This window comes from Panthera pardus, unplaced genomic scaffold, assembly GCF_024362965.1.
Source record: "Panthera pardus isolate Hobbes unplaced genomic scaffold, ASM2436296v1 HiC_scaffold_5, whole genome shotgun sequence".
Lineage (NCBI taxonomy): Eukaryota > Metazoa > Chordata > Mammalia > Carnivora > Felidae > Panthera > Panthera pardus.
This window is the reverse complement of record NW_026526980.1, coordinates 2,874,628-2,900,278: the sequence shown is the minus strand read 5'-3', so window position 1 is coordinate 2,900,278 and position 25,651 is coordinate 2,874,628. Positions and strand designations below refer to the sequence as shown.

The 25,651-nt window shown below is 54.1% G+C and overlaps 1 protein-coding gene across 4 annotated transcripts; it reads right to left on the bottom strand.

Moving 5' to 3' along the window:
• METTL22 (methyltransferase 22, Kin17 lysine) lies at positions 1-20,539 on the bottom strand. Of its 4 annotated transcripts, XM_019468534.2 has the most exons (12): positions 20,429-20,539; positions 17,422-17,587; positions 14,457-14,810; positions 8,829-8,869; positions 8,595-8,739; positions 5,876-5,947; positions 4,488-4,541; positions 3,699-3,779; positions 3,383-3,485; positions 1,372-1,540; positions 863-974; positions 6-112 (listed from the first exon to the last, which is right to left on the bottom strand). In XM_019468534.2, the coding sequence occupies exons 2-12, from the start codon at positions 17,525-17,527 to the stop codon at positions 24-26; spliced, it is 1,326 nt and encodes a 441-aa protein (XP_019324079.1). In that variant the 5' UTR covers positions 17,528-17,587; positions 20,429-20,539; the 3' UTR covers positions 6-23. The 4 variants fall into 4 exon arrangements, with proteins under 4 accessions (XP_019324083.1, XP_053750354.1, XP_019324079.1 ...); XM_019468538.2 differs by lacking the exon at positions 863-974 and having other exon boundaries at positions 1-112; positions 20,429-20,538; XM_053894379.1 differs by lacking the exons at positions 8,595-8,739; positions 8,829-8,869 and having other exon boundaries at positions 5-112.
• Positions 20,540-25,651: the final 5,112 nt, after the last annotated feature.

Here is a 25,651-nt window from a genome sequence, read left to right as displayed (position 1 = left end):
CACATCACTTCGTGAGCTTTTTATTAGAGATGTCCTCTAAGAACAGTCGAGAAGCCGTGCTTGGGGATGCGGTGGGTCACATCACCGGTTCCACAAAGATCTTCCAGAGCTCCTGCAGCAAACAGAGAAAGCGGGGGTTCCTGAGTGGCGCAAAGGAGACCTCGCGACGTCAGAGAGGCAAGTGATTCACCACGGAGGACAGCACACGGGACACGAGCTGCCCCAAGGGTGGGGAGCGCCTCCTGATTCTGTCTCTCTGCCTCGCCACGAGAGAGCGAGGAGCTGGACGGACGAGAGGACGTCACACAATCAAGATGGGCCAGAAGAGGGTCAGCCAGCCACCGCTTTCCCGTTTGGGGAGCTCTTAAGTGCCATGCCCCGTGGCCGCTGACTTTCCGGGCCGCGTGCCTCTCCTCCTACCGTGGGCAGGCGGAGAAGGTGCAAACACACACCAGCTCCCGGTGGAAACCCGACGTCCTTGCGGGCAGAGGACGGTTGGCCGTCTGTGGGGGGCGGCCCGGAGGCAGCGGAGCCAGAAACACAAGGTGGCTCCTCGCGTGCGGCAACCACACGGATTCAGCGCCGTGCTTGCTGGGCGGGCTCCCTGTTGGCCCTCCTCCCCCCTGTCCTCCTCAGAACTCCACCTGGTCTCCACGCACCCGGAGAAGGGGCACCCACAGCCAACAGGCAAGGAGAACAAAAGACATTAGTCCCAGACCTTTGGACTGCAGCTCCCAGTTACGTAAGTCATTATTATCAAGGGTAATTTTGACTTCTCAGATTTCCTCCATGAGGGGGGTTTAAAGCTGTAACGGGAAGCGGCCGGGCCCCAGCTCCGTGGCTGCCTGGCGTGGTGACTTACCTGGTCTCGGCATCAACTGAGGCCGGGGAGGAAGGAGCTCGGCCCGGTACCCGGCCCGTGTACCACTACTGGGAGGCTTCCTCAGAGGCCTAGTCTGATGGACCCAGCGGGCCTGGTCGGAAGGGCCACTGGCCATTAGACAAGCCTGACCAGTCCGGGAGGCCAGCCCATGTCCATGGCGAAGGTGTGGCCTCCAGCACTGGGGCTCCTGCATCGAGAACCCCACCACGTGCCCCCCGGCGGACTTCCTGCACCCCAGCCGCCTCCTGTGCTTGGCCCACTTCCTCCGCAGCAGGAACTGCCCGCGGGGAAAGAGCGCCCTGTAAGTCCAGGGCGACAGACGGCCCGCAGGCCCACGTGCAGACACGGTGGCCCCTCAGGATGGGGAGACCCCACCGCCGTCTTCGGTGCCAGCCGCCCCTCTGCCCCGGCAGCACCGGGGTGCGGCGCCCGCGTGTGGGGGCCCTGGGTCCGCGGTGTCGCGCACGGCAGTGACAGCCCGCACCTACCAGCTGCTGGATGCGCTCGTAAACCAGGAGCTGCGGGAAGGAGGCCTCCACCCGCTCCACCGCGAAGCGCAGCCGGCCGTCAGCCAGCCCCTCCAGCCGCCGCAGCCAGGAGCGGAAGTGGTCGTACGCCTCGCATGTGACGTCCAGGTGTCTGAGTGTGAAGTTCAGCCTGCAAACAGGCAGGCGACACACACACGCCTCGCCTTCCCGCCGCCTCCCCGACCGCACTCCCCACCGGTGGATCTTCACCGCGCGCCTACTGGTGCTGAGCACTGGGCGCGCTTCCTTCCCGAATCTGCAGGGGAGCCCGGGAGGTGGTTCCACTTCACAGACGTGGGAACCGGGGCTCAGGAAAGTTGAGTCAGGTGCCTGAGATACCACCGCCCGACAGACGGGCCCCGCCCTGGACTTCAAAGTGGTGCAGGAGGCGGACGCAGAACACCGCCTGCCGGCTTCCCCACTTCCCCAGCACGGAATCTGCGCGTGGGGTGCCCACGGCTGCATATGTGACCAAAGGACGAAGGGCAGGGGCCTCAGAGCAGTGGGCGCCGAAGGCCGCCGGGAGGGGGTGGGCCAGGGCGACTTCAAATGGGTCCTTCCAGAGCCCGCCCAGCCCAGCTGCTCGGCCATTTCTCCACCCCAACCTGCAACACGATTCGACCTGAAACTCAAATTCTTTGCCTCTTTCCCTTCGCTTCCCCACATCTTTTACTAAGAAGAATTTCCAACAGTGTGATGGACGGCCCCACTTGCACCACCACCAGCTCACAGCCGCTGAGGCCCCTCGCACACCCAGAATGGATTATTAAATAGCTAAGGCCAGCCAGCACAGCATTTCTCCCGCGAAGATGGACACAAGCATCTCAAAAACATAAAGCCTCTTCTGTTTCTTTGTTTCACCTAAAACAAATTTAATGATAATTCTTTATCATTCCAACATTCAGTTGGGGTTCAACTTTTCCTGACGGTCTCGCGTTCTCCCTGGGTGGTCTATAAAACCAGTCTCCAAATGGGATCCACATGCTGTCAGTGGTCACGTGTGCCTCAAAGGGGCTCCTGGACATTTTAGGTATGAACGATATGCCCAGAGGGATGGTGTGGACACAGCCATGGTCATTTCCATAGGGCGGATTTCTAGATGCCGGACTGCTGGCTCACTAAGTACGTTTGGTTTCACAGCTTTTTTTTAAGATTTTATTTTTAGGCAATCTCTGCACCCAACATGGAGCTGGAACTCACAGCCCTGAGATCAAGAGTGGCAGGCTCTACTGACTGAGCCAGCCAGGCACCCAGGTTTTATGGCTTTTGCTACATATCCTGAATTGCCTTCAGAAAAGTTGTGGACTAGGGTTCCCTGGGTGGCTCAGCTGGTTGCGTGTCCAACTTCGGCTCAGGTCATGATCTCACGGTTCGTGAGTTCAAGCCCCACATCGGGCTGGCGGCTGTCAGCACGGAGCCTGCTTCCGACCCTCTGTCCCTCGCTCTCTGCCCCTCGCCCGCTTGCGCTCTCTCAAAAATAAATACACATTAAAAAAAAAAACAGGACAAGTTATGGTCTACAACATGATCGGAGAAAACCGTGTGAAAGGTGTCTGCTTCTACCATGACATGCCACTCCCTCAGCGGGAGCCCCAGGGCTTCCGGGTGGAGGGGTCCGTCTGCATCAGGGGAGGACAGACGGACAGAGGCCTGGGGTGCTGAGGAGACAGATGGCGTCCCGGAGGGGACGCTCAGAGAGACAGGCCCTGGACAGCGTGGTGGCCACGCGTCCATGGTGCAGCTACGTTCAAGGGCTCGTCTGCTCGCAGACCAGCGTGACAGGCTCCCTGGCGCCCCTCAGCCTTCCTCTCCACCGGCAGGGCGGGGGCGGCCGCAGGTACACACAGGGCCGGGGGATGACACAAGGTCACGTGTGGGAGGGCAGCACGGGCTGGCACACAGCAGGGGCTCCGTGCGTGCGCGTCGGGCCGGCGCGGACAGGAGCATACTCCAAGGGGGGTGCGGAGCTCACCGCTTCTCCACAGACAGAATGGCCGTGCAGGCGTTCTGCAGCTTGTGAGCGAGGCGGGACAGGGTTTCAAACAGAGCGTCGGTTAGGTCATCGTCGTAAAACACTGCGGGGAAGGAAACAGGCATGAGGGGAAAACCCACCACCACGGGCAGATCTGCCCCTGGGAGGACCCCCGGCACCGCACCGAGTCCCTAGAAACGTGCCCCTGCGATGGTGCTCAGGCTGGAAACCGCAGGCGGGCACGGCGGGCGCCTGGGGGCTGGGAGGGCTCCGCGGAGGAGGGGCAGGGGCACCTCTGCGACCAGGACCGCCTCACCTTCGGCCGCAAGCAGGATGGTGGTGTGGCTGTACAGGTCAGAGACATCCTCCTGCGACCAGCTGAAGGGGACCTCCGGGTCTGTGGAAGAGGAGAGGCCACTCTGTGCACGGCCCTTCCCCCGTGGGCCAGCTGGGAACGGCGGGCACCAGCAGGCAGGGCTGCACCCAGCAACGGCACGTGTGGCTGCCAGGGGTCTGCCTCCCCACCGAGGGGCGGGCACTGCTGCCCCGTGAACTGCTGTGCGGCCCTGAAGAGGGTGCTTCCCCTCCCAGGGCATCACACTGGAGTGGGCATTACTAGACATGCCCTCAAGGGCGGCTGGGGAGCTCTGGGGCTATGGGCAGACCCTCGACACGCAATGACTCTCCCACCTGACACCTGACGGGAAAGGACACTTTACACACAGCAGGCAGTTCACACAAGCATGTAGGTCTGACACAGCCCAGGTGATCAATTCAGAAAACTCTCCCACCGGGGGGCCCTGTCCTTAGGACAGGACAGAGTGCTGTGTGCGAGGCTGCTTCCCAGCCCTGGGCAGGCGCTCAGCCCTGAGCGTCAGGCCTCACCTGTAGCTCAGGGGCCACTGTGCCTACTGTACGGGGACGCTCCCAGTCTGAGTGACAGAGCGGGTGGAAGGTGCCAGGAGCTGACACTCATCAGCCGACGGAGAGAAGTGGCCGTGGGCCGAGGGGCTGTGGCACAGCTGGGAGCCTGCAGCTCAGCCCAGGCCACAGGGAGCTAGGCCAAGGGGCTGTGAGTCCGCTGGGACGGGGGTGGGGGGCGCACCTGTGCACAGGTCGTCGCGGAGCCAGTCCAGTTCTTTGACCTTAACCACACCGCCTGCAAGAGCAAAACGAGGCAGAACGTCCAAACTCTAGTAACAGTCGGGGAAGAAGATAAGCCTTCCCATTCTACGCCGAAATCCCTCCATCCAGCACGGATCCCTTGGCCAAAATCCCTTGGCCAGCACGGAGCGCCAAGCATCAGGTCTGGCACCGGACATGGGGAATACAAAGGTGTATGAGACGGGTCCCTGTCCTCGGGGACCGTCAGCCCAGGAGAGACTGGCGGGTGGGCACACACCGACAAGGCAGGGGTCAGGGCACTGTGATGAGGACAAGCCGAGCAGAGGAGGAGAGAGGAGCTCAGGTTCAGGCGGGGGTGTCAGGGAAGGCTCCAAAGAAGGTGAGTCACACCTGCCCCTCCCATGCCACCCTTGCTGACTAGGCATTCGACAAACAATGTGACGGGGATCAGGCAGGCCCCGTGGCCCAGCAGGGTGTCACCCAGTCACACACAGGTCAAAATGCAGTGGTTCAAGGCGAAGCCAGGCTCTGGTAGGGAGCTGGGACCTCGTCTGGAAGTCTGAGCATGATTAGGGGCAGCAGCACGAAGGGCCAGGGGGGGAGCCTCAGACAGGCTAGGGTGACCAGAACAGAGGGAGCCCTGTGAGGCAGGCGTCGCAGACGGCAGGGCCAGACCCCAGCGAGATCCGGGACAAGCAGAGGGGTCCGGTGTGCACTCAGACAGCAGTGGAAGACCTGGAGGGCCTGAGGCCCGTGGGCTGGAGCGGCCGGACAGTGGGAGAGCGCCCCCGGCTGCTCGGGAAGGGTCTGCACATACAGTCAGGGGAGGGTGGCCGCTGCTTCCGTCGCATGAACTGGATTCTGCGGGTTGGGGGGAGGGGTGGGGGGAGGAGGACGACGGTCTGGGCAGAGGGAGGAACTTACGACGTGAGTGCTCTGCTTGCCAGTGAGGCAGTCAGTGGAAAAGGGAGGGGGAGCAGGCAGGGGCCAGCCCACGAGGGCTGGGAGGCAGAGGGGCTCAGACTTCACCCTTGAAGCTTTTTCAGAGGGGACTTAAGGGGTCAGGCTTCCATCGTCACTCTAGATGCTTCCCGGAGGACACCTTGGGCGGGCCACACAAGGAGCTGGGAGACCAGGTGGGGGCCACTGCGATGTCCAGGAGGGAGCGAGCTGAAGCGGGACATGGCAGGGGATGCGGGGAGGAGGACAGGGCATGAGGACGGAGTCATCAGACGTGAAGCTCTGGGAAGCCAGGGCGGTGCCCAGAAGGGCAGTGGCCAGACCCCATCTCCCAGTGTCACAGTACAAGGTGCTTGTCCCACCTGCCAGAGAACCCTCCCCCCAGCTGGAAGACCCACCGGGCCTCACCTCCAGCGGCAGTCAGGTGGCCGTTGAGGGCAATATTTCGCTGGCACATGGCCAGGAGATCTGCGCCGACATCTGGAACAACAGAACGGCAGGCCATAAGACCCCAGCCGTCACCACACTGTCATCCCCCCGTTTCTGCCTGGAGAGAGCTGGGACGACAGCATGACTGCAGAGAGGCACAAGACGAAGAGGAGAGCGTCTCCCGCGTGCGCACTGCCGCGGTTCAGTGTGCTCCCCTTGAGGCTCTTCTCGATGACCTTTCCCTTAGGGAAGAGTTGACGGTGCTGGTGGGGACGGACTCTGTGCGCGCTCCAGAGGGAAGGGGTGAGGGCTCGCAGTGCGGTTAGCGCGTGTGACACAGACGCGGGTGTTTGGATGTGACGAATCGAGACGCACAGCGGGTTCCAACGAGCCGCGGGTGCCCTCCCGTGCGTGACTCGCCGTCACGGCCGTCGTGCGTCCCGAGCCTCCCACTGCTCTGACCAGGCGGTGTCTCTCACCATTTCAGCACAACCCAGGCACACTCAGTGCATCCATCCCTGATGGGCACGGGGTGTGGGCATTTTACCAAAACTTACCAAAACCCCTAACATGCGTCAGGAGAACGCACGTGTGGAAGGCACCGAAGGCCGTTTGGGGACGCCTGCCTGGCCTACGGCTCTGGACGCCCAGACTCTGTCCCATCACTCACTGTGGACTCAAGGAACGCGCAGAGCCTGGTTGTGGGTGGGGGAAGTGCCCTGCTCAGCACAGGGACACATCTGTCCCTTTCCCTGGGCCACTGGCTCGAGGGACTACTGCACACACCAGTCCAGCGGCTTGTCAGTGTTTAGGGCAGTTCTTGTCCAAATAGATCTCGTGTGGGATTCTGACACAGAAAATGGGACAGAAGAGAGCAGCTTTGGCCGAGGGGGCGTGGTGGTAGACCAGAGGCCTGGGGCTGGCCCCCAATTATCCCTCTGCCAGCTGCTGAGGGAGCTCTCACAACTCTGCTCCGTGGAAAACTCTGTTCCATGAACCACCGGCACCCTCCCCGCGCCCCACATGACAGTAGCTGTGTGTATGACCCGACCTTAGCCTTAGTCTGCCCACCTGGACAGACTGGTGCCCGGCTCCCTGGCGAATGCCCGGGCTCACTGTGAAGGTACAAGCAGGTGCAGAAGCACGCGAGAGGCCGTGCAAACTGCAGCGTGCTGTCTAGAGGCAAGCTCTCTTCTCTGTGCCAGGAAACCTCCCTCTCAGGGGTAAGACAGCTTGGTCACGTCCTGCAGTTGGGCACCAGGCACAGGGCAGAGCACCCGCGGGTGGCATTATGGCCTGACTCTGAGAAGCGCTCGCTGGCAACCGACACGACCCAGTGATGGAGCAAAGGCGGGGGCTGCCCCGCAGACTCCCGGCAGTGGCTGATACAGAGTATCTGCCAGGCGTGCCCCGTCCCAGGCGACCCCCAACCTTCCTTTCCTGTCTCAGAAGCAAAAGATGGGCACCGTGAGCAGGTGGCCGGGCGTCAACGAGATGCAGACCACAGCAGCAGATGCCCCTTCCCGCCTAGCAGACGTGGAAGATGTCAGCCACAGCGACACTAGCTGATGAGCTACTGCCCTCTTACGAGCTGGTTCCCACTCTCTGAAAGGGTGTGTGGGCCAGCGAGGAGCCGAGAGCGCTGCTCCCGCGTCGAGCTGCCGGCGTCATCGCCGAACTATGGTTAAGTAAGACATCATCACTGCGGGGAGGGGAGTGAGGGCTACACGGCATTTGCTGTAATATTTTCGCAGTTTCCACGCCGGTATAGTATTATTGCAAGATAAAACACTGAAAGAGAAATCCCTTGGCAATGTGTAGCAAAAGCTTATAAGGGGTCACGCCCGCTTCTAGGAGTCCAGCCTGAGGACTATGAGACAACGGGGCACAAACGTGCTCACCACGGTGCAACGGACAACTGTGAAAAACACAAACAAAAAAGACCAAAACGCATGGCAACCACCAAAATGCCCAGAGATAAATATTACCTGGTCATTAAAAGTCATATTTATAAATAATTTCTAATGAGTTTGGAAAATGCTCTTGGAAAAACATTTTTCAACACTTTTGGCAACACACAGCACAGAATACACAGTCTGATCTCAGCTACTGTCTGGGAGTAGGTACGCTCCAAACAAACAAACAAACAAACAAACAAACAAACAAACAAACCACAAGGGAAAAAACTATGTAATGATCGATCGCAAAGCTCCCTGCAGACAGCAACTTCATCTGTTCTATTCGCTCCTGGATCTCCTGCATCTAAGACCGTGTCTGGCATACTGCAGGCCAGAGCTGCATAAATTGCACACTGTTGAATGGATCTGGGGTTGGTAACAAAATGAGTAAATTGTATCTGCTGCCCTAGAAAGCTTCCACAACACGTAGGCAAGATTTCTACAACTGAGAAAAAAACCATAAACCTGTTTTCAAGCCTTATAAAAACCATGCTCCTCGCGGTTTTCTGAGACGTCTGCTCTTTCCCAGGGTGATGGAGTGTGAGAGGAGCTTTCAGGGGGGGTAGCTGGTGCCTCCTGGAGTGAGGGGTCCTGCACTATGGGTGTGGCCGGAGAAAGCAGCAGAACGGGATGGCAAAATCAACAGCGGCCAAGGCCCAATTCCCAGCGGCTCCTCCCTTTCTGATAGCACGCTCCCTGCGAAGAGACGACGTCCCCACAGCCCGAGGTGGCGGGCTTACCTGTACAATATACCGTGCGTGCCACGGTGGCTGCGATGATGCTGGCCAGCCCCGTGCCCGCCCCGAGCTCCAGCACGGTGCGGCCCTGGAAGAGGTCCCGCTGAAAGAGGATGTAGTCTGCCAGGAGCAGGGCGCCCCGCCACACCTGGAGGAGACACGGACCAGGAATGACAGGTGACGTGAGGCTCCGGGGAGACCCCACAGGGCCACAGGAAGTGGATGGGGCCTACCCACCTGCTTGCCAACATCCTCCAGGGGGGTGGCCATGGTGTGCTCTGGACAGGATGGAGACCAAAAGAGAAAGGGCCACTGTGAAAATGCAGACGGACAGAACACAGACAGACGAGGCGCATGGCATCTGCAAACATGGCCAGATGGGCCCTGAAGTCGGGTGTTCCAGAGAGTGGCAGAAACACAGGCCACGCAGCAGTCGGGGCGGAAGCGGGTGGGTGAGCATCACTCACAGTGCAGGCCCTGAGGCTGCTCAGAAAACCGGGTGTCTCGGACCCACGGCCTGAAGACTAGGGTCACCGTGGGCCGTGGGCCCACCTCGTCAAACACGCACACGGCACTTCATGATGCTCGATAACTGCATGTTACATTACAACATACTCCTGTTGTCCTGATCAACCGTAAGCTGGTAGGAGTCACAACACATTCCAAGTATTTTCTTTTTTCTCTTTTTTAAATTTTTTTTAACATTTATTTATTTTTGAGACAGAGAGAGAGCATGAACAGGGGAGGGTCAGAGAAAGAGGGAGACACAGAATCTGAAACAGGCTCCAGGCTCCGAGCTGTCAGCACAGAGCCCGACACGGGGCTCGAACCCACGGACCGCGAGATCATGCCCTGAGCTGAAGTCGGCCGCTTAACCGACTGAGCCACCCAGGCGCCCCATTAATTTTTAAATTTTTAAAAATTTATTTATTTTTCAGGGGGAGAGAGAGAGAGAGAGAGTGAGCACGAGCGGGGGAGGGGCAGAGAGAGAGGGAGACACAAAATCTGAAACAGGCTCCAGGCTCTGAGCTGTCAGCCCAGAGCCTGACGTGGGGCTCGAACCCAAGGACCACGAGATCATGCCCTGAGCTGAAGTCGGCCGCTTAACCGACTGAGCCACCCAGGCGCCCCATTAATTTTTAAATTTTTAAAAATTTATTTATTTTTCAGGGGGAGAGAGAGAGAGAGAGAGTGAGCACGAGCGGGGGAGGGGCAGAGAGAGAGGGAGACACAAAATCTGAAACAGGCTCCAGGCTCAGAGCTGTCAGCACAGAGCCTGACACAGGGCTCGAACCCACGGACTGCGAGATCATGCCCTGAGCCGAAGTCGGCCGCTTAACCGACTGGGCCACCCAGGTGCCCCATTAATTTTTAAATTTTTAAAAATTTATTTATTTTTCAGGGGGGGAGAGAGAGAGAGAGAGAGAGAGAGCGAGCACGAGCGGGGGAAGGGCAGAGAGAGAGGGAGACACAGAATCTGAAACAGGCTCCAGGCTCTGAGCTGTCAGCACAGAGCCCGACGCGGGGCTCGAACCCACGAACTACGAGATCATGCCCTGAGCCGAAGTCGGCCGCTTAACCGACTGAGCCACCCAGGTGCCCCTCCAAGTATTTTCTTACACTTACAACCACACTAGAAGTCAACAATGTAACTTGGAGCTTATATCCTTTCTTAGCTGAACTATGATAAGAAGTCTTCTCAAGCGCAAACTATATTCAGCTAAAGTCGGTGGAGGTATGGGGGCGAGGGGGAGAGAACAGAAATATGAGACCAAAGGGCAAAAGGAAAATGGCAAATACCCTTGCTGTTAATCAGAGCTGGCCGTCGTATTTCTTAAAATTTTTTTTTCAGGTTTATTCATTTTTCAGAGACAGAGATAGAGTGTGAGTGGGGGAGGGGCAGAGAGAGAGGGAGACACAGAATCCGAAGCAGCCTCAGGCTCTGAGCTGTCAGCACAGAGCCCGACTGCCGGATGGCAAGATCATGACTTGAGCTGAAGCTGGACGCTTAACCAACTGAGCCACCCAGGTGCCCCGCGGCTGCCATATTTCTAAGCAAGATGGTGACAGCCACCAGAGGAAAATGCACACGGCACGCGCGCAGGGGGGCATGCACACAGTGGGGCAGCTCCGTGTGACCGCCAGCCTTGCACAGATCAGACCACACACTCACAACAGGAGCAGGGACTGAGGCCCACGGGGATGTGTCCCCATGCGCCCTCCGTGAGGGTCTGCCCGAGGAGGCGAGGGGGTCCCCGCGCTCTGAGTGCCGGCATCTCAGGGAGTCCCGTGAAAGCCGAGAGCCGTGCATACGAGCGGGGTCCAGAACAGAAGGCAACCTCTCTCGTGCTCAATCAAAGCGGCAGCCACCTGTCCCCGGGCCAGGGGAGAGACCGGTCGTGTGAGCTCCTCCTGAGAATCGGGGCCGCTGCTCTGTGGGCTTCTCCACGGTAAATCTGACCCAAGATTTTTGCCTGACATGCAGACTTAAAATCTGATCCCTGAACGCATGACTGATGCGCTGCCTGGTGGCACCTTGGCTGGACAGGATACTGGTGGTTCGGGAGAGGCCACTTCTAGCCCCGACACGCACCCTTCAGGACTTCAGGCCACCAAAGCCCAACACGTACCCACCCACCAACAACAGAGTCCCTTCACTGAACACTGACTGGACAGATGCCCCCTGAGCCAGGCCAGGGGCCACCGAGGTTGTACCTGATCCTGACAACAGCCCTGTGAAGTAGCCATCACCACCCCACCTACAGACGAACACACTGAGGCCAATGCGCAGCACTGTGGTTGTAAAAGTTATGGAAAAAGCACCTTTTCTCCGAACCGGGCACCATGCCAAACGCTCTGAGGGCAATCTCTCATCTCACCCTCAAAACCACCAGGGGAATGGGCTTGGGTGCTATCTCACAGATGAGGAAAGGAGGCTGACAGAGGCGAAGCAGACGGCCTGAGGTCAGAGCTAGTAAGTGGCGGGTGTGCGGTTGGACCCAAAAGGGTGCCCAGGGACGCGGTGTAAAGAACAATGGGCAGGGGGACCCCTCTGGCAGGCTGAAGAACCTGGAACTGAGAGTGGCAGGGAAGAGGCTTCCCTGGGGTCCTGTTTCTGCAGCCCTGCTCCAGACCCTCGGTGTCGGCTGCCCCCGGCCTGCCCCCTCCCCAGTCTTCGCACCCCCACCATGCACCATCCCCTGGGTGCGGCCCGTCTTTCCTCCCATGGGCCTCCTCCCATGCTGAGCACTATGCCCATGAGAAACTGGGCTTAGCAGATGGGCTGAGACAAAGTTTCAGAGTCTCGTCTATGTCTCTCGACCTGTGGGAACCTCCCTCTCTCTCAGCCAGCCTCCCTCCCTGCACTCAGAGCAGACCCCAGGGACTAAAGCTAACGATGTGACCAGGCACTGTGCTAAGAGCTCTTTGCGAGCCATCTCCTCGTTCTTCACAACTAGAAGTGGTTACACCCATCTTACAGATGAGGAAATAGAGTTTGGAGAGATTAAGGGAACATGGCCAAGGGAAGAGGCACAGGCGTCAGAAGCTGACAGCCCGAGTTCCAGCCCTGCCTCTTCCTCTTCTCTTTGGGTCTCAGTTTACCTATAAAGCAGAGAAAATGGCCATAATTTACTTTGAACCTTGGGTCTGTGGATTCCTAGCAGGTCCATGGATAAAGTTTTTAAGTTTTTGACAATCCCTTGAAATGACCTGGAAACCATTCTCTTTCCGTATTTTTTAATCGGCTTCTCAGATACGTCCACACCCTGAAAAAAATGACTTGGTTTATGGCTTGGAGGAAAAGGGTGGTCAGGAGACCGACATCAGCTTAGCATCTGCTCTGTACCAGGCCCCGTACAGACACTTACTGGGCATTATTTATTACATTATCATCAAAAGGCAGTATCCTGGACTCTGTTTTATAGGTGCAAAAACAGGCTCTGGGTGTGCAAGACACTTGTCAAAAAGATCACCGGGCTTGTGAGGGTGGTGGGGGGTCAAAGCCCAGCTCTGCCGGTTGCCAGAGTCCAAGACCTGGTCCGTTACGTCACAGTTGGAACAAGAGGTTACTGCTGGAAGCGAATTTAATTGCCTTGCACTCCCCTCCCTCGGGGCAGGTAGGACCGAATGACGCTTGCTGAAAGGAAGGGACCCCGCCATGAGGTCCGTGAGATGGACTGGCCGGGAACCTGGCCATACACTGGCCCTTAGCTGTGGGACTTTGTTCTCAGTTTGCAAGATGGTAAATTCTCAGCATGTTAAACACACACACACGCCAGAGGCCGAACCCTCAGTATGAACAACCAAGTCGGCCACTCTCTGCTCAGGGAAGCCAATTAAGTGACGAGTGAGAGCAAAATGAGGCATCGTAGCGTTCCCCCCAACCTCCCTGCCAACAGCTCCCCAGAACAGAACTTCCCAATGTTCGGATCATGTGACATTGAGTAAGAACATAGGCTGTGGTGTAGACAGACCTAAGTGTGAATCGTCATCCTGCCACTGACTGGCTGTGTGACCTGGGGCAAGTTCCTCAACCTCTCTGAGCCTCAAATCTCACATCTGTGAAATGAGCATGCTCACCCCTGGAAAGGCTGTGAAGAATAGAGGTAATCCATGGAAAACATGGAGTAGGGTTCTGGTGTGAATTACACATCACCCCCAACGGAACGGTCTAGAACAGTCGGCCTCGTACCAAGCAGACACTCAGCAACTATGAGTCGTATGGCTGCGCGGATGGAGAAGAGCTGCCCTGCTTCTGAGAGGGCCCTAACTGACCCTCCGGCCCCAACCTGCACCATTGCCAGGGGTTGTGGGACCCTGGACCTCAACGAACAGACTCAACTCAGAGTTCTTTCCCCCCAAAACAAGCAGTGTCGGGGTGGCAAGAGTCCTGGCTGTGGAGGTGGACGACGTGGGTTCAGAACCTCCTCACTGCCCCCAGCTGCATGGCCTCAGCTTGTCACCTCCTATGTCACACTCCCCCTGACCCTCAGAGCAGGGCTGTCAAGACTCCTTTTTACGAAGTGATGCAGATAAAATGTCTAAACACAACGGGTGTTTAACATCAGTGGCTCACTTCCGGCCCCAGCTCCCTACGGCTCCTGGCGTTTCTAATGTGCCCGCTTCCAAGATCTGAAATCCTGGTGTCATCAAGCCCGTGCCCAGCGGTGACCACGTGATACTGCCCTGCACGCCTGCCAGAACTCATTCCTTCCCTTCTCCTGCCATGTCACCGCCTCCCCTTTCCCAGCTGGCCTCTAGCTCCCAGGCCGTCTGATTAGCCCACAAGCCTCCTCCAGATTAATTCTGGTCCACCTCCTTCTCCCCCCTGCCATGCTCCAGCTCCAGAATCTCCCATGGCTCCCTGTTGCTGGCCAAGTTTTCCACAAACTCTACCCTGACCCGTGGCCCCAGCACACTGAGTTGGATCAGAACATCGACGCAAGAGGGGTAAAAGCAGGGCTCCCTGGAGGAGGCGATGGCTAAGCTGATACATATAACAACTAGCAATGTGTTAAGAAAGCAAAGGCTGGGGGCAGGCTCTCCAAGAGGCAGGTGGAGCACAGCAGAGGCCCGCAGCGAGAAAGCGCATAGAAGGGTGTGCGGTGCCTTGCGAGCTACGCCCAGGGGCCTGGACTGTACCCTGGGGGCAGTGGGGAGGGGACCTGTGTGTCCTGAACAGCTCCCCCTACTGGCAGCGGCACCACCTGCTCTCAGTTTCCGCGGAGCTGGCTCTGGTCCCTTGTCTGGTCCTACTGCACCCAGACTTGGGCCTGCACACAGAGCCCCCCCCACACGGCCCACGCCCTGGGCCGTGATCAGCACTGCGGTGCGACCCACAGCGCAAACCGGACCTGCATTTACCTATTCTGACGATATCCCGGGGGCTGCTCTCTCGTGCTCCATCTGCCAGTGGGTCCTCTTCCTCCTGCGTTAGAATCGTGGGATGTACCTTGTCTCTCGGAGGCCCTGCTGGCTCAGGGTCCGAAGCAGTCGGTGGTCTCCTCTCCACGTCCAAATCCCCGTCTTCGTCCAGCCGAGTTCCCAGCTCCACCTGGCTGGTGGCGTCACTGTGGCCGCTCCCCGGAGGGGGCCTGGCACTGCCCGGCCCGGATGGCGGCGTCTCCTCGGCAAGAAGAGCGCCCCGACCATCACCCTCGGGCCCTGAGTCTGTCCGAGAGTCTCGGTTCCACAGAAGCTTGAACTGGGACAGGAAAACTGAAAGGCAAGACGAACACAAAAGGAGAGTGTCTCCAAGCTGTCTCCTCCTTCCAGAAAATCTTATTTCCACCCAGAGTTTTAAACGCCAGATGGAGGCATCCTAATGCCCACAGCAAAGGCCCGCTGGACCCAGCCCAGATGCTGGGGCCACTGAGAGCAGCTACCACGTGATGAGCGTCTCCCGTGAAAACACTTAGCTCTCATTATCTTAGCCCTCCCTGTTGCTATGAGGATAGTGGCACCAGCTCCATTTTTCAAATGGGGAAACTGAGGCTTAGAGAAATTAAGTGGGTTGACAAGGCCCCACAGCTTTGGACATGGCTGAGGCAAGACTCAAACCCGGAGTCTGCTCATTCCTAAACTGCTGCCCTTCACACTACACTGTTCCACCTCTCGAGATCTGGAGGATGGGGCGGGGGGGGCTTGGGTGACTCTGCTGGTTAAGTGTCCGACTTTGGCTCAGGTCATCATCTCATGGTTTATGCGTTTGAGCCCCACGTCAGGCTCTGTGCTGACAGCTCGGAGCCTGGAGCCTGCTTCGGATTCTGTGTCTCCTTCTCTCTCTGCCCCTCCCCTGACTGTGCTCTGTCTCTCTCTCAAAAATAAATACACATTAAAAAAAAAAAAAATCTGGAGGATGGGACAAGGACACCAAGTAGCCGTCCCCATCTGGTGGCTAGAGAGTTACTGGGACAAGTTTCAGTAAGAGCACAGGTACCAGAGAGGGGGGCTGGAGGCAGGGGTGCACCCCAGGCTGTCTGACCCCAGGCCAGTCACCGATCTGAGTCCCAGGCTCCTGAGTTCAGGATCCACACGGGACACAAAGAAAGGGGAGCACTACAGAGGCACCTTGGTGGCTCAGTCAGATGAGCATCCGACTTCGGCTCAGGTCATGATCTTACAGTTAGTGAATTCAAGCCCCACGATGGGCTCTGTGCTGACAGCTTGGAGCTGGAGTCTGCTTCTGCTTCTGTGTCTCCCTCTCTCTCTGCCCCAATGCACTTGCATTCTGTTTCTGTCTCTCTCAAAAATAAATAAACATAAAAAAAAAAAAAAAAAGAAAGGGGAGCACTGCACCCAAGGACAGGCTAATACAGGGAAATCAAAGCCAGGGAGGGTGGTCAGGGAGGACCTGTGTGAGATGACATGTGGAGTCAGGGCTGGGAGGGAAGAACCTTCTGGGTAGAAAACTGGTGAGAGCCAAGGCACTGAGGGAGGAAGTGCACACAGAGCATAAAAGATGGAAAGGAGCAGAGAAAGATCAGTGTGGACACACAGGCAAGGGCTGGGTCAGGCTGGGCCACACGGGCCAGGCTAAAGAGTTGATTGTATTCTAAGAGCAAGAGGGAGTCACCGGAGGGTCTACATCAGGGCACTGACGTGATATGCATTTTCAAAAGATCCCCTTGGCTTCGGGGGAGAGGAGCAGGGGGAAGGTGTGCAGAGCAAAGCCAGGGAGCCCGGGTGGGAGGAGCCGGAGGCGAACAAGTGATGCAGGGGGCCGATGAAGGGGGCCAGAATGCCTGTGGTGGGGGCACCACTGGGAGCCCCAGCCTGTCTCCCTCCTGGACCACGGGCTCCCTGAGGGCAGGGCTTGGCTCATCCCCTGCTGCACTCCCAGCATCAAGTCCTGGTGCCTCTCCCCCTCCACAAAGTAGGTGCTCAGGAAAGCACAGTTTACTCTATGAAAGAGGGCGCTTAAGTGGAGTGAGGTCATGCACCCCAATGTTTATAGCAGTACTATCGACAACAGCCAAAGTATGGAAAAGAGCCCAAATGTCCGTCAGTGGATGAATGGATAAAGAAGATGTGGTACACGTACACACACACACACACACACACACACACACACACACACACACGTACAATGGAGTATTACTCGGCAATCAAAAAGAATGAAATCTTGCCATGTGCAACTACATGGATGGAATTGGAGGGTATTATGCTAAGTGAAATTAGTCCTCGAAAGACAAACATCATAAGACTTCACTCACATGAGGACTTTAAGAGACAAAACAGGTGAATGTAAGGGAAGGGAAACAAAAATAATATAAAAACAGGGAGGGGGACAAAACAGAAGAGAGTCTTAAATATGGAGGATAAACAGAGGGTTACTGGAGGGGTTGTAGGAAGGGGGATGGGCTAAATGGGTAAGGGGCATTAAGGAATCTACTCCTGAAATCACTGTTGCACTATATGCTAACTAACTTGGAGATAAATTTAAAAAATAAAATTAAAAAAAAAAAAAAGTGGAGTGAGGTTGGGGTGCCTGGGTGGCTCAGTTGGTTGAGCGTCTTAACTCTTGATTTTGGCTCAGGTCATCTCAGTTTGTGGGATCTGGCCCTGTGTTGGGCTCTGTGCTTACAGTGTGGAGCCTGCTTGGGATTCTCTCTCTCTGCCCCTCCCCGGCTCACTCTCTCTCTCTCTCTGTCTCTCTCACTCACTCAACAAATAAACGCTTGGAGAAAAAAAAAAAAAGAAGTGGAGTGAAAACAGCTGAACGATCCAATCTTCCCAATCTTCTCCCCAAAGAGAGGAGTAGGAGAAAACAGCAAACAAAACGGGGTCCACAGGGTGCTGGGCCCCTCCACACGCACCCGGGCCTTACCAGGCTGCCCCATGCCGTTCAGCCGCACCATGAGGTGTCTGTGGTTCGGGGTGTAGAGGTGGACGTCTGACAGCACAGTGTCACTTTTGAAGGTGACCTCGTCCATGGCCAGGGTGGGGGCCAGCTACCATGGCCGGGCTCCACGGGAATCATGGGACAGGAGCACCTGGAAGGCAAGATCAGGTCCTTGGGATGGCAGGTCTCAAAGGGGAACAGTGTAAATACTTAAACAGCTTTGCATTACCCCAGGAGAAAATGCTTCCTTTTGTAATTCCCTTCATTTTTCCTAAAGGAGAAAGTCTCAGGGCCTTTGCAAGGGCCTTCGCGAGGGAAAAGAATCCAGCTAGAATTGTTTTATTTTGTTTGCACTGTGTTCACACAGTAATCTTTAATTTATGGCAAGGGATCCGAATTTCCATGTATACTGATATCCTTCCCTTTTAATTTCCAACTCTTCTACTGTGAAAATTTTCAAAGAGACTAGAAAGCTGAGGGCATAGCATGATAAACAGGCATATACCCGCTGCTTAGATCCAATGATCATCAACACCTTGTCATAGGAGGTCAAATGATCTACTGGGGTTTTTGCCCTCCTGAACTGAGAGTAAATTCTAGATATTTTACCTCTATATTCCTCTACGGCATCTGTCTCCTAACACATGTTCTTACATTACCACAAGACCATTAGCAGATCTAAGATGATTAATTCCTTTGTATCATTTAAAACTCCATCCATAGTCAACTATCCCCATTTCTCATGCAAATGTATTTCGTAGCTGGTTTTGCCTAAAACAGTATTGGATTTACAAAGTCAACTCAATTCGCGCTTTGCATTTATTTTCCCTTTACTTTTTTTATTCTAGAAGTTGACCCTAGCTGTCCAAATGCCCTTCGTTGCTTTGAAACTTTCTTTTTAAATTTAAAAAAGAAAAAAAAAAAGAGTAGATGCAAAGGAAAAGCAACCAAGGGGCGCTCACTATACAGGTGATATGTAGATAGAGGAAATTATGCAGGTTAACACAGCAACAACTGAAGTCTGGAAAACCACACCTGAGGCAAAGTGGCCAGAAGAGAAAGGCTCCCCCTCCAAACCAAGTGGTCCATCTCATCAAAAAGCATCAAGCAGAACCATGTATATACCCCAGTCTCCCACCTCGTGGTGATGAGACCTGGGGGAAATTACGTCACCTATCTGGACCTGCTTCTCCAGCTATATTCTCACTGTGCAGGGGTCCTGGGGCGTAAAGCACTGAGCATTGTCCGTGGTCCACAGCTGTTAGTTCCTTGTCCTGGGGGTGGTTTCAGGCCTTCGGCCCAAACCTGCCCATAACCCCCGACAGGACTGTTTCTTACCTGGCTTAGGTGTGTGCACTAGCTGTGTGTGTTAGGCATGTCATGAAACCTCTCAGGCCTCCATTTCCTCAACTGGAAAACAGGCTCTCCTTGCAATCTGAATGCACGTACTGTCACAATCTGAGCACGTGTAACAGAAGTTCCTCGGTTTAAGGACTTGATGTGGGGGAGCCAAAGTTTCACAAAAGTTTCCAAAAGTTGTTTCGTGAAAAAGCTGACACCTTGTTAAATTAGTCTCTATGCTGGCTCTTCCCACAAGACAGTGTAAGCCAGGACAGAGCCAAGTGGGTTGTGAAGGGAGGCTGTGAAGCTAGTAAAATGATGCATGATTTCATGATGCCAGTGGAAGTTATGGAGGAGACATGCCCCATCCTCAGGCAGAAGCACTCAGCCAATGAGGACTGGAAAAGTTAGGCTGGATCCCCAAAAAGGACCGAAAGTCTTAAAGGTAGATGTGGCTCTCCCAGCACTGAAAGACGTCCTGGGGGAAACTGAGGACTTCCACCTATAGTTTTGGAAGAAAAAAAAAAAGATCCCCTGTGACGATGCTGTGAAAAGTCAAACTTGAACCAAAGGATGCTGTTTCCTGCCATAGTGCCATTTTGTTGGAAAAATGACATGCCACAAAGGAGCGTAATATTACAATTACACATCAGCTTTTCTTAAAGACGGACCAAAATAATACTCATATTCTTAAATGCTAGTTGAATTTTCGGTTTTAAAAGCCGAATTACCCAGGCTTCCTGGAAATGTGCCTTACAACTGAGAACCAGGAAGTGGAACCCCTTTAAAGGGCTTCTTCTAGAATCAGTTATGAGGGAATAGATGTGTCTTGTACATACCTTGGGGCTTGTGTGAGGATTAAACAAGACGAGGATCAGTTTTAAGGTTTGGGTCAAATAAAGAAAAAGAGTAAGTATCAGTCATTATGGCAATAATCGTAATTCTTGACGAGCATGCTTGGAGATGGAGAAAGGCAACAAGTTTTTCCATTTGGGAACAGCTGACTTGGAGTATCTGTCTGGGAATGCTACAAATGGATGTGCCTCGACCCGCTCTCCTCACTGGAGAGGAGGGAAAGGGCACCCACACTGCAGATGGGATCCCCTCCGACTTCCTTGGGGTTGCAGGTTCATCCCGCAGCACCTGCTGACAAGTGTGTCCTTGGCTCTTACAAGCTGTAGGGGCTAGACTAAGACGCCGTCATGCTTTCTACGGCGGTTCCCCAGTCAGGGTTACCCCCCAAAGCAGTTTGCTTTCTCTGACAGTAGGTGGCCAGGCGTGGGATAATACAGACCAGGGGTGAAGACGGGGAAGCTGGAGGGGCCACCGCCCAGAGTTGGGGTCAGGGGTCCCAGGGACCTCCTCCTCCCCCGGGGCTCTTTCCGTCCTGCCTACTCCCTGAAACCCTTTCAAAACTCATAGTTCGGCCTCGCTCTCCCTTCTTAATCCGGAACCGAGGTGGCTGCTTGGGCCCGGGACAGAAACTCACGTGACAAGAGAGCTCCTTCTCCCTACACCCTTGCTCGGAAGGGAACACTGAGACCAAGCGGACTTGGGCTTTAGGTTCATGGGAGCCCGGTCTCGAGGCCAGGCTCGCTGCCAGGAGGCTCCCTGCACTCCCCGCATCCGGCCGCCTCTCCCAGGAACTTACCCGCCGCGAGTACCAGGACGGAGTCCGGCTGAGCCTTCTCAACCCCGGGCTCAGGCGGCCGCCATAATAGGCGGCCTGCGCAGGCGCGGCCCCGCCTCCTCCGCGCGCGTCGGCCGGCGCCACGCCGTAACCACGCCCACCTGCTAGAACTGCCCGGGCGAGGACTCTCGGGACCCTTCCTTAACAGGAAGCTGGTGGCCCTTGGTCCCTAGTACTTTGTCCCTTCTTCCATTCAGGAGGCCTGACACAGACCTGCCATGTTAGGCCATGAGGGTCCTACCTTAAGTTATGACCCAGTGGCAATCCTACATTGGGGTCACCTCCTCCAGGAAGTCTTCCCTGAGTCCTCTTCCTCCAGCTCACGTTGACCAGAGTCTGGGCTCTCCCAGTCCGCTATACTCCGCCTATCAGAGCATCTGTGACTCTGGTTGTCAAGACCTGTTTACCTGTTTCCCTCACTAGTTTTGAGTGCCTTGGGGGCAGAAGCAGCTGCTGGTTCACATCTGCAACTAAACTTCTCCCTATCTGGAAAGGATAATAGAATAATGCTTGTAAAGCAGTTAGCATCATCCTTGGCATGCTGTGAGTACCCAAGAAATGACAATTATAAGGTTTTTTTGAGAAGCTTTTATTTTTATTTTTTAAAATTTTATTTATTTATTTATCTACTTACTTCAAGTTTATTTATTTTTAGAGAGAGACGGCGTAAGCAGGGGAGGGGCGGGGAGGGGGGGGGAGAGAATCCCAAGCAGGATTCACAGTATCAGCACAGAGCCCTATGTGGGGCTCGATCCCACAAACCGTGTGATCATGATCTGAGCAGAAACCAAAAGTTGGACACTTAACTGATTGAGTCACCCAGGCACCCCTTTAAATTTTATTTTTATTTTTTTTCATAAGTGTACTCTTAAATCTCCACCTTGTATTTCCCCCATCCACCTCCCTCCCCTTTGGTAACCATCAGTTTGTTCTGCATAGTTGAGAGTCTATTTCTTGGTTTCTCCCTCTCTTTCCCTTTGCTCATTTGTTTTGTTTCTTAAATTTCACATGAGTGAGATCATACGGTGTTTGTCTTTCTCTGACCGACTTAATGCACTCAGCGTTATACTCTCCAGCTCTAACTGTGTCATTGCAAATGACAAGATTTCAGTCTTTTTAAAAGGCTGAATAATATTCCATAGTGTGTGTGTGTCAGAATGTATGTTTATATAAATATATATATTTATCATATCACGTCTTTATCCATTCGTCGATCAATGAACACTTGGGCTGCTTCCATTGTTTGGCTATTGTAGATAATACTGCAATAAATACAGGGGTACATGGATCCCTTTGGATTAGTATTTTTGTATCCTTTGGGTAAATGCCCAGTAGGGCAATTACTGGATCATGGGGTTGTTCTATTTTTAACTTTTTGAGGAACTTCATGCTGTTTTCCATACGGGCTGCACCAGTTTGCATTCCCACCAACAGTGCACTGAGGGTTCCGTTTGCGCCACATCCTTGCCAACACCTGTTGTCGACTTTAGTCATTCTGACAGATATGAGGCGGTATCTCATTGTAGTGGGGTTTTTTTTTTTTTCTCATTGTGGTTTTGATTTGTATTTCCCTAATAATGAGTGATGTTGAGCATCTTGTCATGTGCCTATTGGCCATCTGGATGTCTTCTTTTGAGAAATGTCTGTTCATGTCTTCTGCTCAATTTTTAGTTGGATTTTGTGTTTTTGGGGTGTTGAGTTGTGTAAGTTCTTTATATATTTTGGATACTAGCCCTTTATTGGATATGTCATTCGCAAATATCTTCTCCCATTCCGTAGGCTGTCTTTTAGTTTTGTTGATTATTTCCTTTGCTGTGCTGAAGTTTTTATTTCGATGTGGTCCCAATAGTTTATTTTTGCTTTTGTTCCCTTGCCTCAGGAGACATATCTAGAAAGAAGTTGCTATGGCCGATGTCAGACAAATTACTGCCTTTGTTCTTTTCTAGGATTTTTATGGTTTCATGTCTCACATTTAGGTCCTTAATCCATTTTGAGTTTATTTTTGTGTATGGTGTGTGAAAATGGTCCAGTTTTCCCAACACCGTTTGTTAAAGAGACTTTTTCCCACTGGATATTCTTTCCTGCTTTGTTGAAGATTAATTGAATTTACAAGCCATAATCATTGCTAATCCTAAATCATTCAGGTAGTAATCATTCCCCGACATGCTGGGGGGGGGGGGCACACACGTGCACACTGTCTGGTCAGTGGGCCTAGGTGAATCTGATCTTCACCCCTCCTTCCAGGCCCTGCAAACGTAGGCAACAAAACTATTAATGTCCTGGCTGAGGTAACAAATTGCCATAAATGGGAAGGCTTAACTCAACGAGGATTTATTCGCTCAAGCTCCTGGAGCCCACAAATCCAAAATCAAGAGTCACCAGGGCTGTACCCTCTCCCAAGGCTCTAGGGAAGGATCCTGTGTATTAGTCAGCTCGAGCTGCTGTAACAAAACACCATAGACTTCGTGGCTCAAACAAAAGACCTTTACTTCCTCACAGTTTGGGAGGGGGATGCTGAGAAGTCCATGACTGAGGTGCCACCGTGGTTGGGGGTTGGTGAGAGCACGAAGTTCTTGGCTGGCAGACCTCTCTGTCGTCAGGAGGCCGCGTTTTGTGTAGGCAAGGAGAGAGGGAGCAAGCCGTCTGGTGCTTCTTCCTATAATGATATTAATCCTCTGCCATCAGGCTCTACCCTTATGACCTCATTTAACCTTACTTACTTCCATAAATGCTTCATATTCAGAAACGGCCTCACTGGGCTTTGGGGCTTCAATCTATGAATTTAGGGGGACAGAAACATTCAATCCACACTACCTCCCCGCCTGCCTCCTAGCTTCTGGTGGCTGTCAGCTGTCATTGGCCTCTAGATGCATTACTCCAATCTCTGCCTCTGTCTTCACATGGTCGTCTTTCTTGTGTGTATGTGTCTAAATTTCCTTTTAGGAAGGTACCGATTACTGGATTAGGGCCCACCTCATCCAGCATGACCTCATTTTCGCCTTATTACATCTGCAGAGACCTTATTTCCAAATAAGGTCATGTTCCAGGTTTGGGGTTAGGACTTGAACATATCTTTTGGGGAGACACAATTCAGTGCACAATAGAAACCATGTTGGAAGGGATGCCCCGGAGGGACCCAGCTCTTCAGCCCACTGCTGTAAGAGTACCCCCCTGCCCTCCACCCGCCCTCCACTCGCCCCCCCCCCACCTGCCCCTACCCCAGACATCATAGAGCAGAAACAAACCTGGCCCCATGGTGCCCTTCTTGAATTCCTGACCCGAAGAATCCATGAGCATAACAAAAGGGTTATTGTTTATGCCACTGAATTTTGGGGTAGTTTGCAACACAACAGGAATTTATGGGAATAAGGGGGAGCGAGAGTCAGCCCTTCTTTGCAGAGCTCTGCAGGCATGGGGGAGAGGTCCCTTCCCATTCCGTGTCTCAGTTATTTACAAGCCCCTCTGCTGGCCCCTTCGCCCTTCAGTTCCTCCTTCATCCACACAACAGCGCTGAGGCTCAGAGAGGTGACGTGCCTTACCAGGAGCCGCCCAGCTTCTGCATGGCAGAGCTGGCTCCCAGACCTCCGAGCGGGTGTGCTGGGTGAAGCCTGCACGAAAGGCCCTTTCCTGCACGCCTCTTCCCTCGAGCAGCTGTCCCAAGGCTCGGTGACACAAGGGTTATGGTGCTCGCTCACGCATGCTGGAGTGTACATTACCTCCACCATCAGGGCTAATGACAAATCATGTATGCAACAGAGGAAGGCGGCCGGACTGCCAGATGTGTGATAAGAAACCAGGTTGCAGGAAATTGCTGTCAGGTGATTCTTATTGGCTCATGTGTTCCGAGCAGCCCCTTTCCAAAGGTCGTGTGTTTACTGAATGCTTGATGTGTTTTCCCCATCAGCTCTAGAAGATTGTGTCCTCCTGAGGGAGCGCTTTCCCAACCCCCACCCCCTCTCCCCGGGACTGCTGAGAGCAGGTGATTAGAACTCTGCCCCCTGCCTCCCGCCAGCTTCTAAGAGCACCTGCTGCCTGTCTGGTTCCCGGGTCTGTGTGCAGAGGCACCAAGCTGACCTTCGGGTGCTCCAGCACTGGCTTCAGATCAGTTGCAGGGCCACCGACCAGTCCTTTCCACTCGTTCGACACCTAATTGTGGAAAACGTTCCACACGTGAGGTGGTCGGGAGTTCCTTTACTTCCCTGAAACTTAATTTTCTGATTTGTTGAGTATTGTTAATCATACCTATCTTTAAAAAAATTTTTTTAATGTTTATTTATTTTTGAGAGAGAGAGAGAGAGACAGGGTGTGAGCAGGGAAGGGTCAGAGACAGAGGGAGACACAGAATCTGAAGCAGGATCTAGGCTCTGAGCCATCAGGACAGCGCCTGACATGGGGCTCAAACTCACGAACTGTGAGATCGTGACCTGAGCCAAAGACGCTTAACCGACTGAGCCACCCAGGTGCCCCTTCTGTTTGTTTTTTAATATTTATTTATTTGTTTATTTTGAGAGAGAGCGCGAGAGAGGAGAGAGAGCGAGAGATTGGGAGAGCGTGCACTCACATGCCGCTGGGACAGAGAGAGAGGGAAAGAGAGAATCCCAAGCAGTCTCCATGCTCAGTGCAGAGCCCGATGTGGGGCTTGATCCCGTGACCCTGGGATCGTGACCTGAACTGAAATCAAGAGTCGGATACTCAACCAACTGAGCCACCCAGGTGCCCCCAACATCCCTTGCATTTTATTTATTTATTTATTTTTTGTTTTTGAGACAGAGAGAGACAGAGCATGAGTGGGGAAGGGGCAGAGAGAGAGGGAGGCACAGAATCCGAAGCAGGCTCCAGGCTCTGAGCTGTCAGCACAGAGCCCGACGCGGGGCTCGAACTCACGGACCACGAGATCATGACCTGAGCTGAAGTCGGACGCTTAACCGACTGAACCACCCAGGCGCCCCTACATCCCTTGCATTTTAAAGAACACATTAATTTCACTAATTTGACCAAGTCACATTGTTAGATTAAAAAAAAAAAAAAGCAAGTTATAGGGTCATAGAAACTGTATAAATATCAGTTATATAAGAGCAAACATTCACAAAATATTACATGTTTTTGTTTTTTTTTTTTTTCAGGATGTATGCACAGAAAGAAGTCTGGAAAGATGTCCTCAGACAGAAGTAGCAGTCTCTTCTT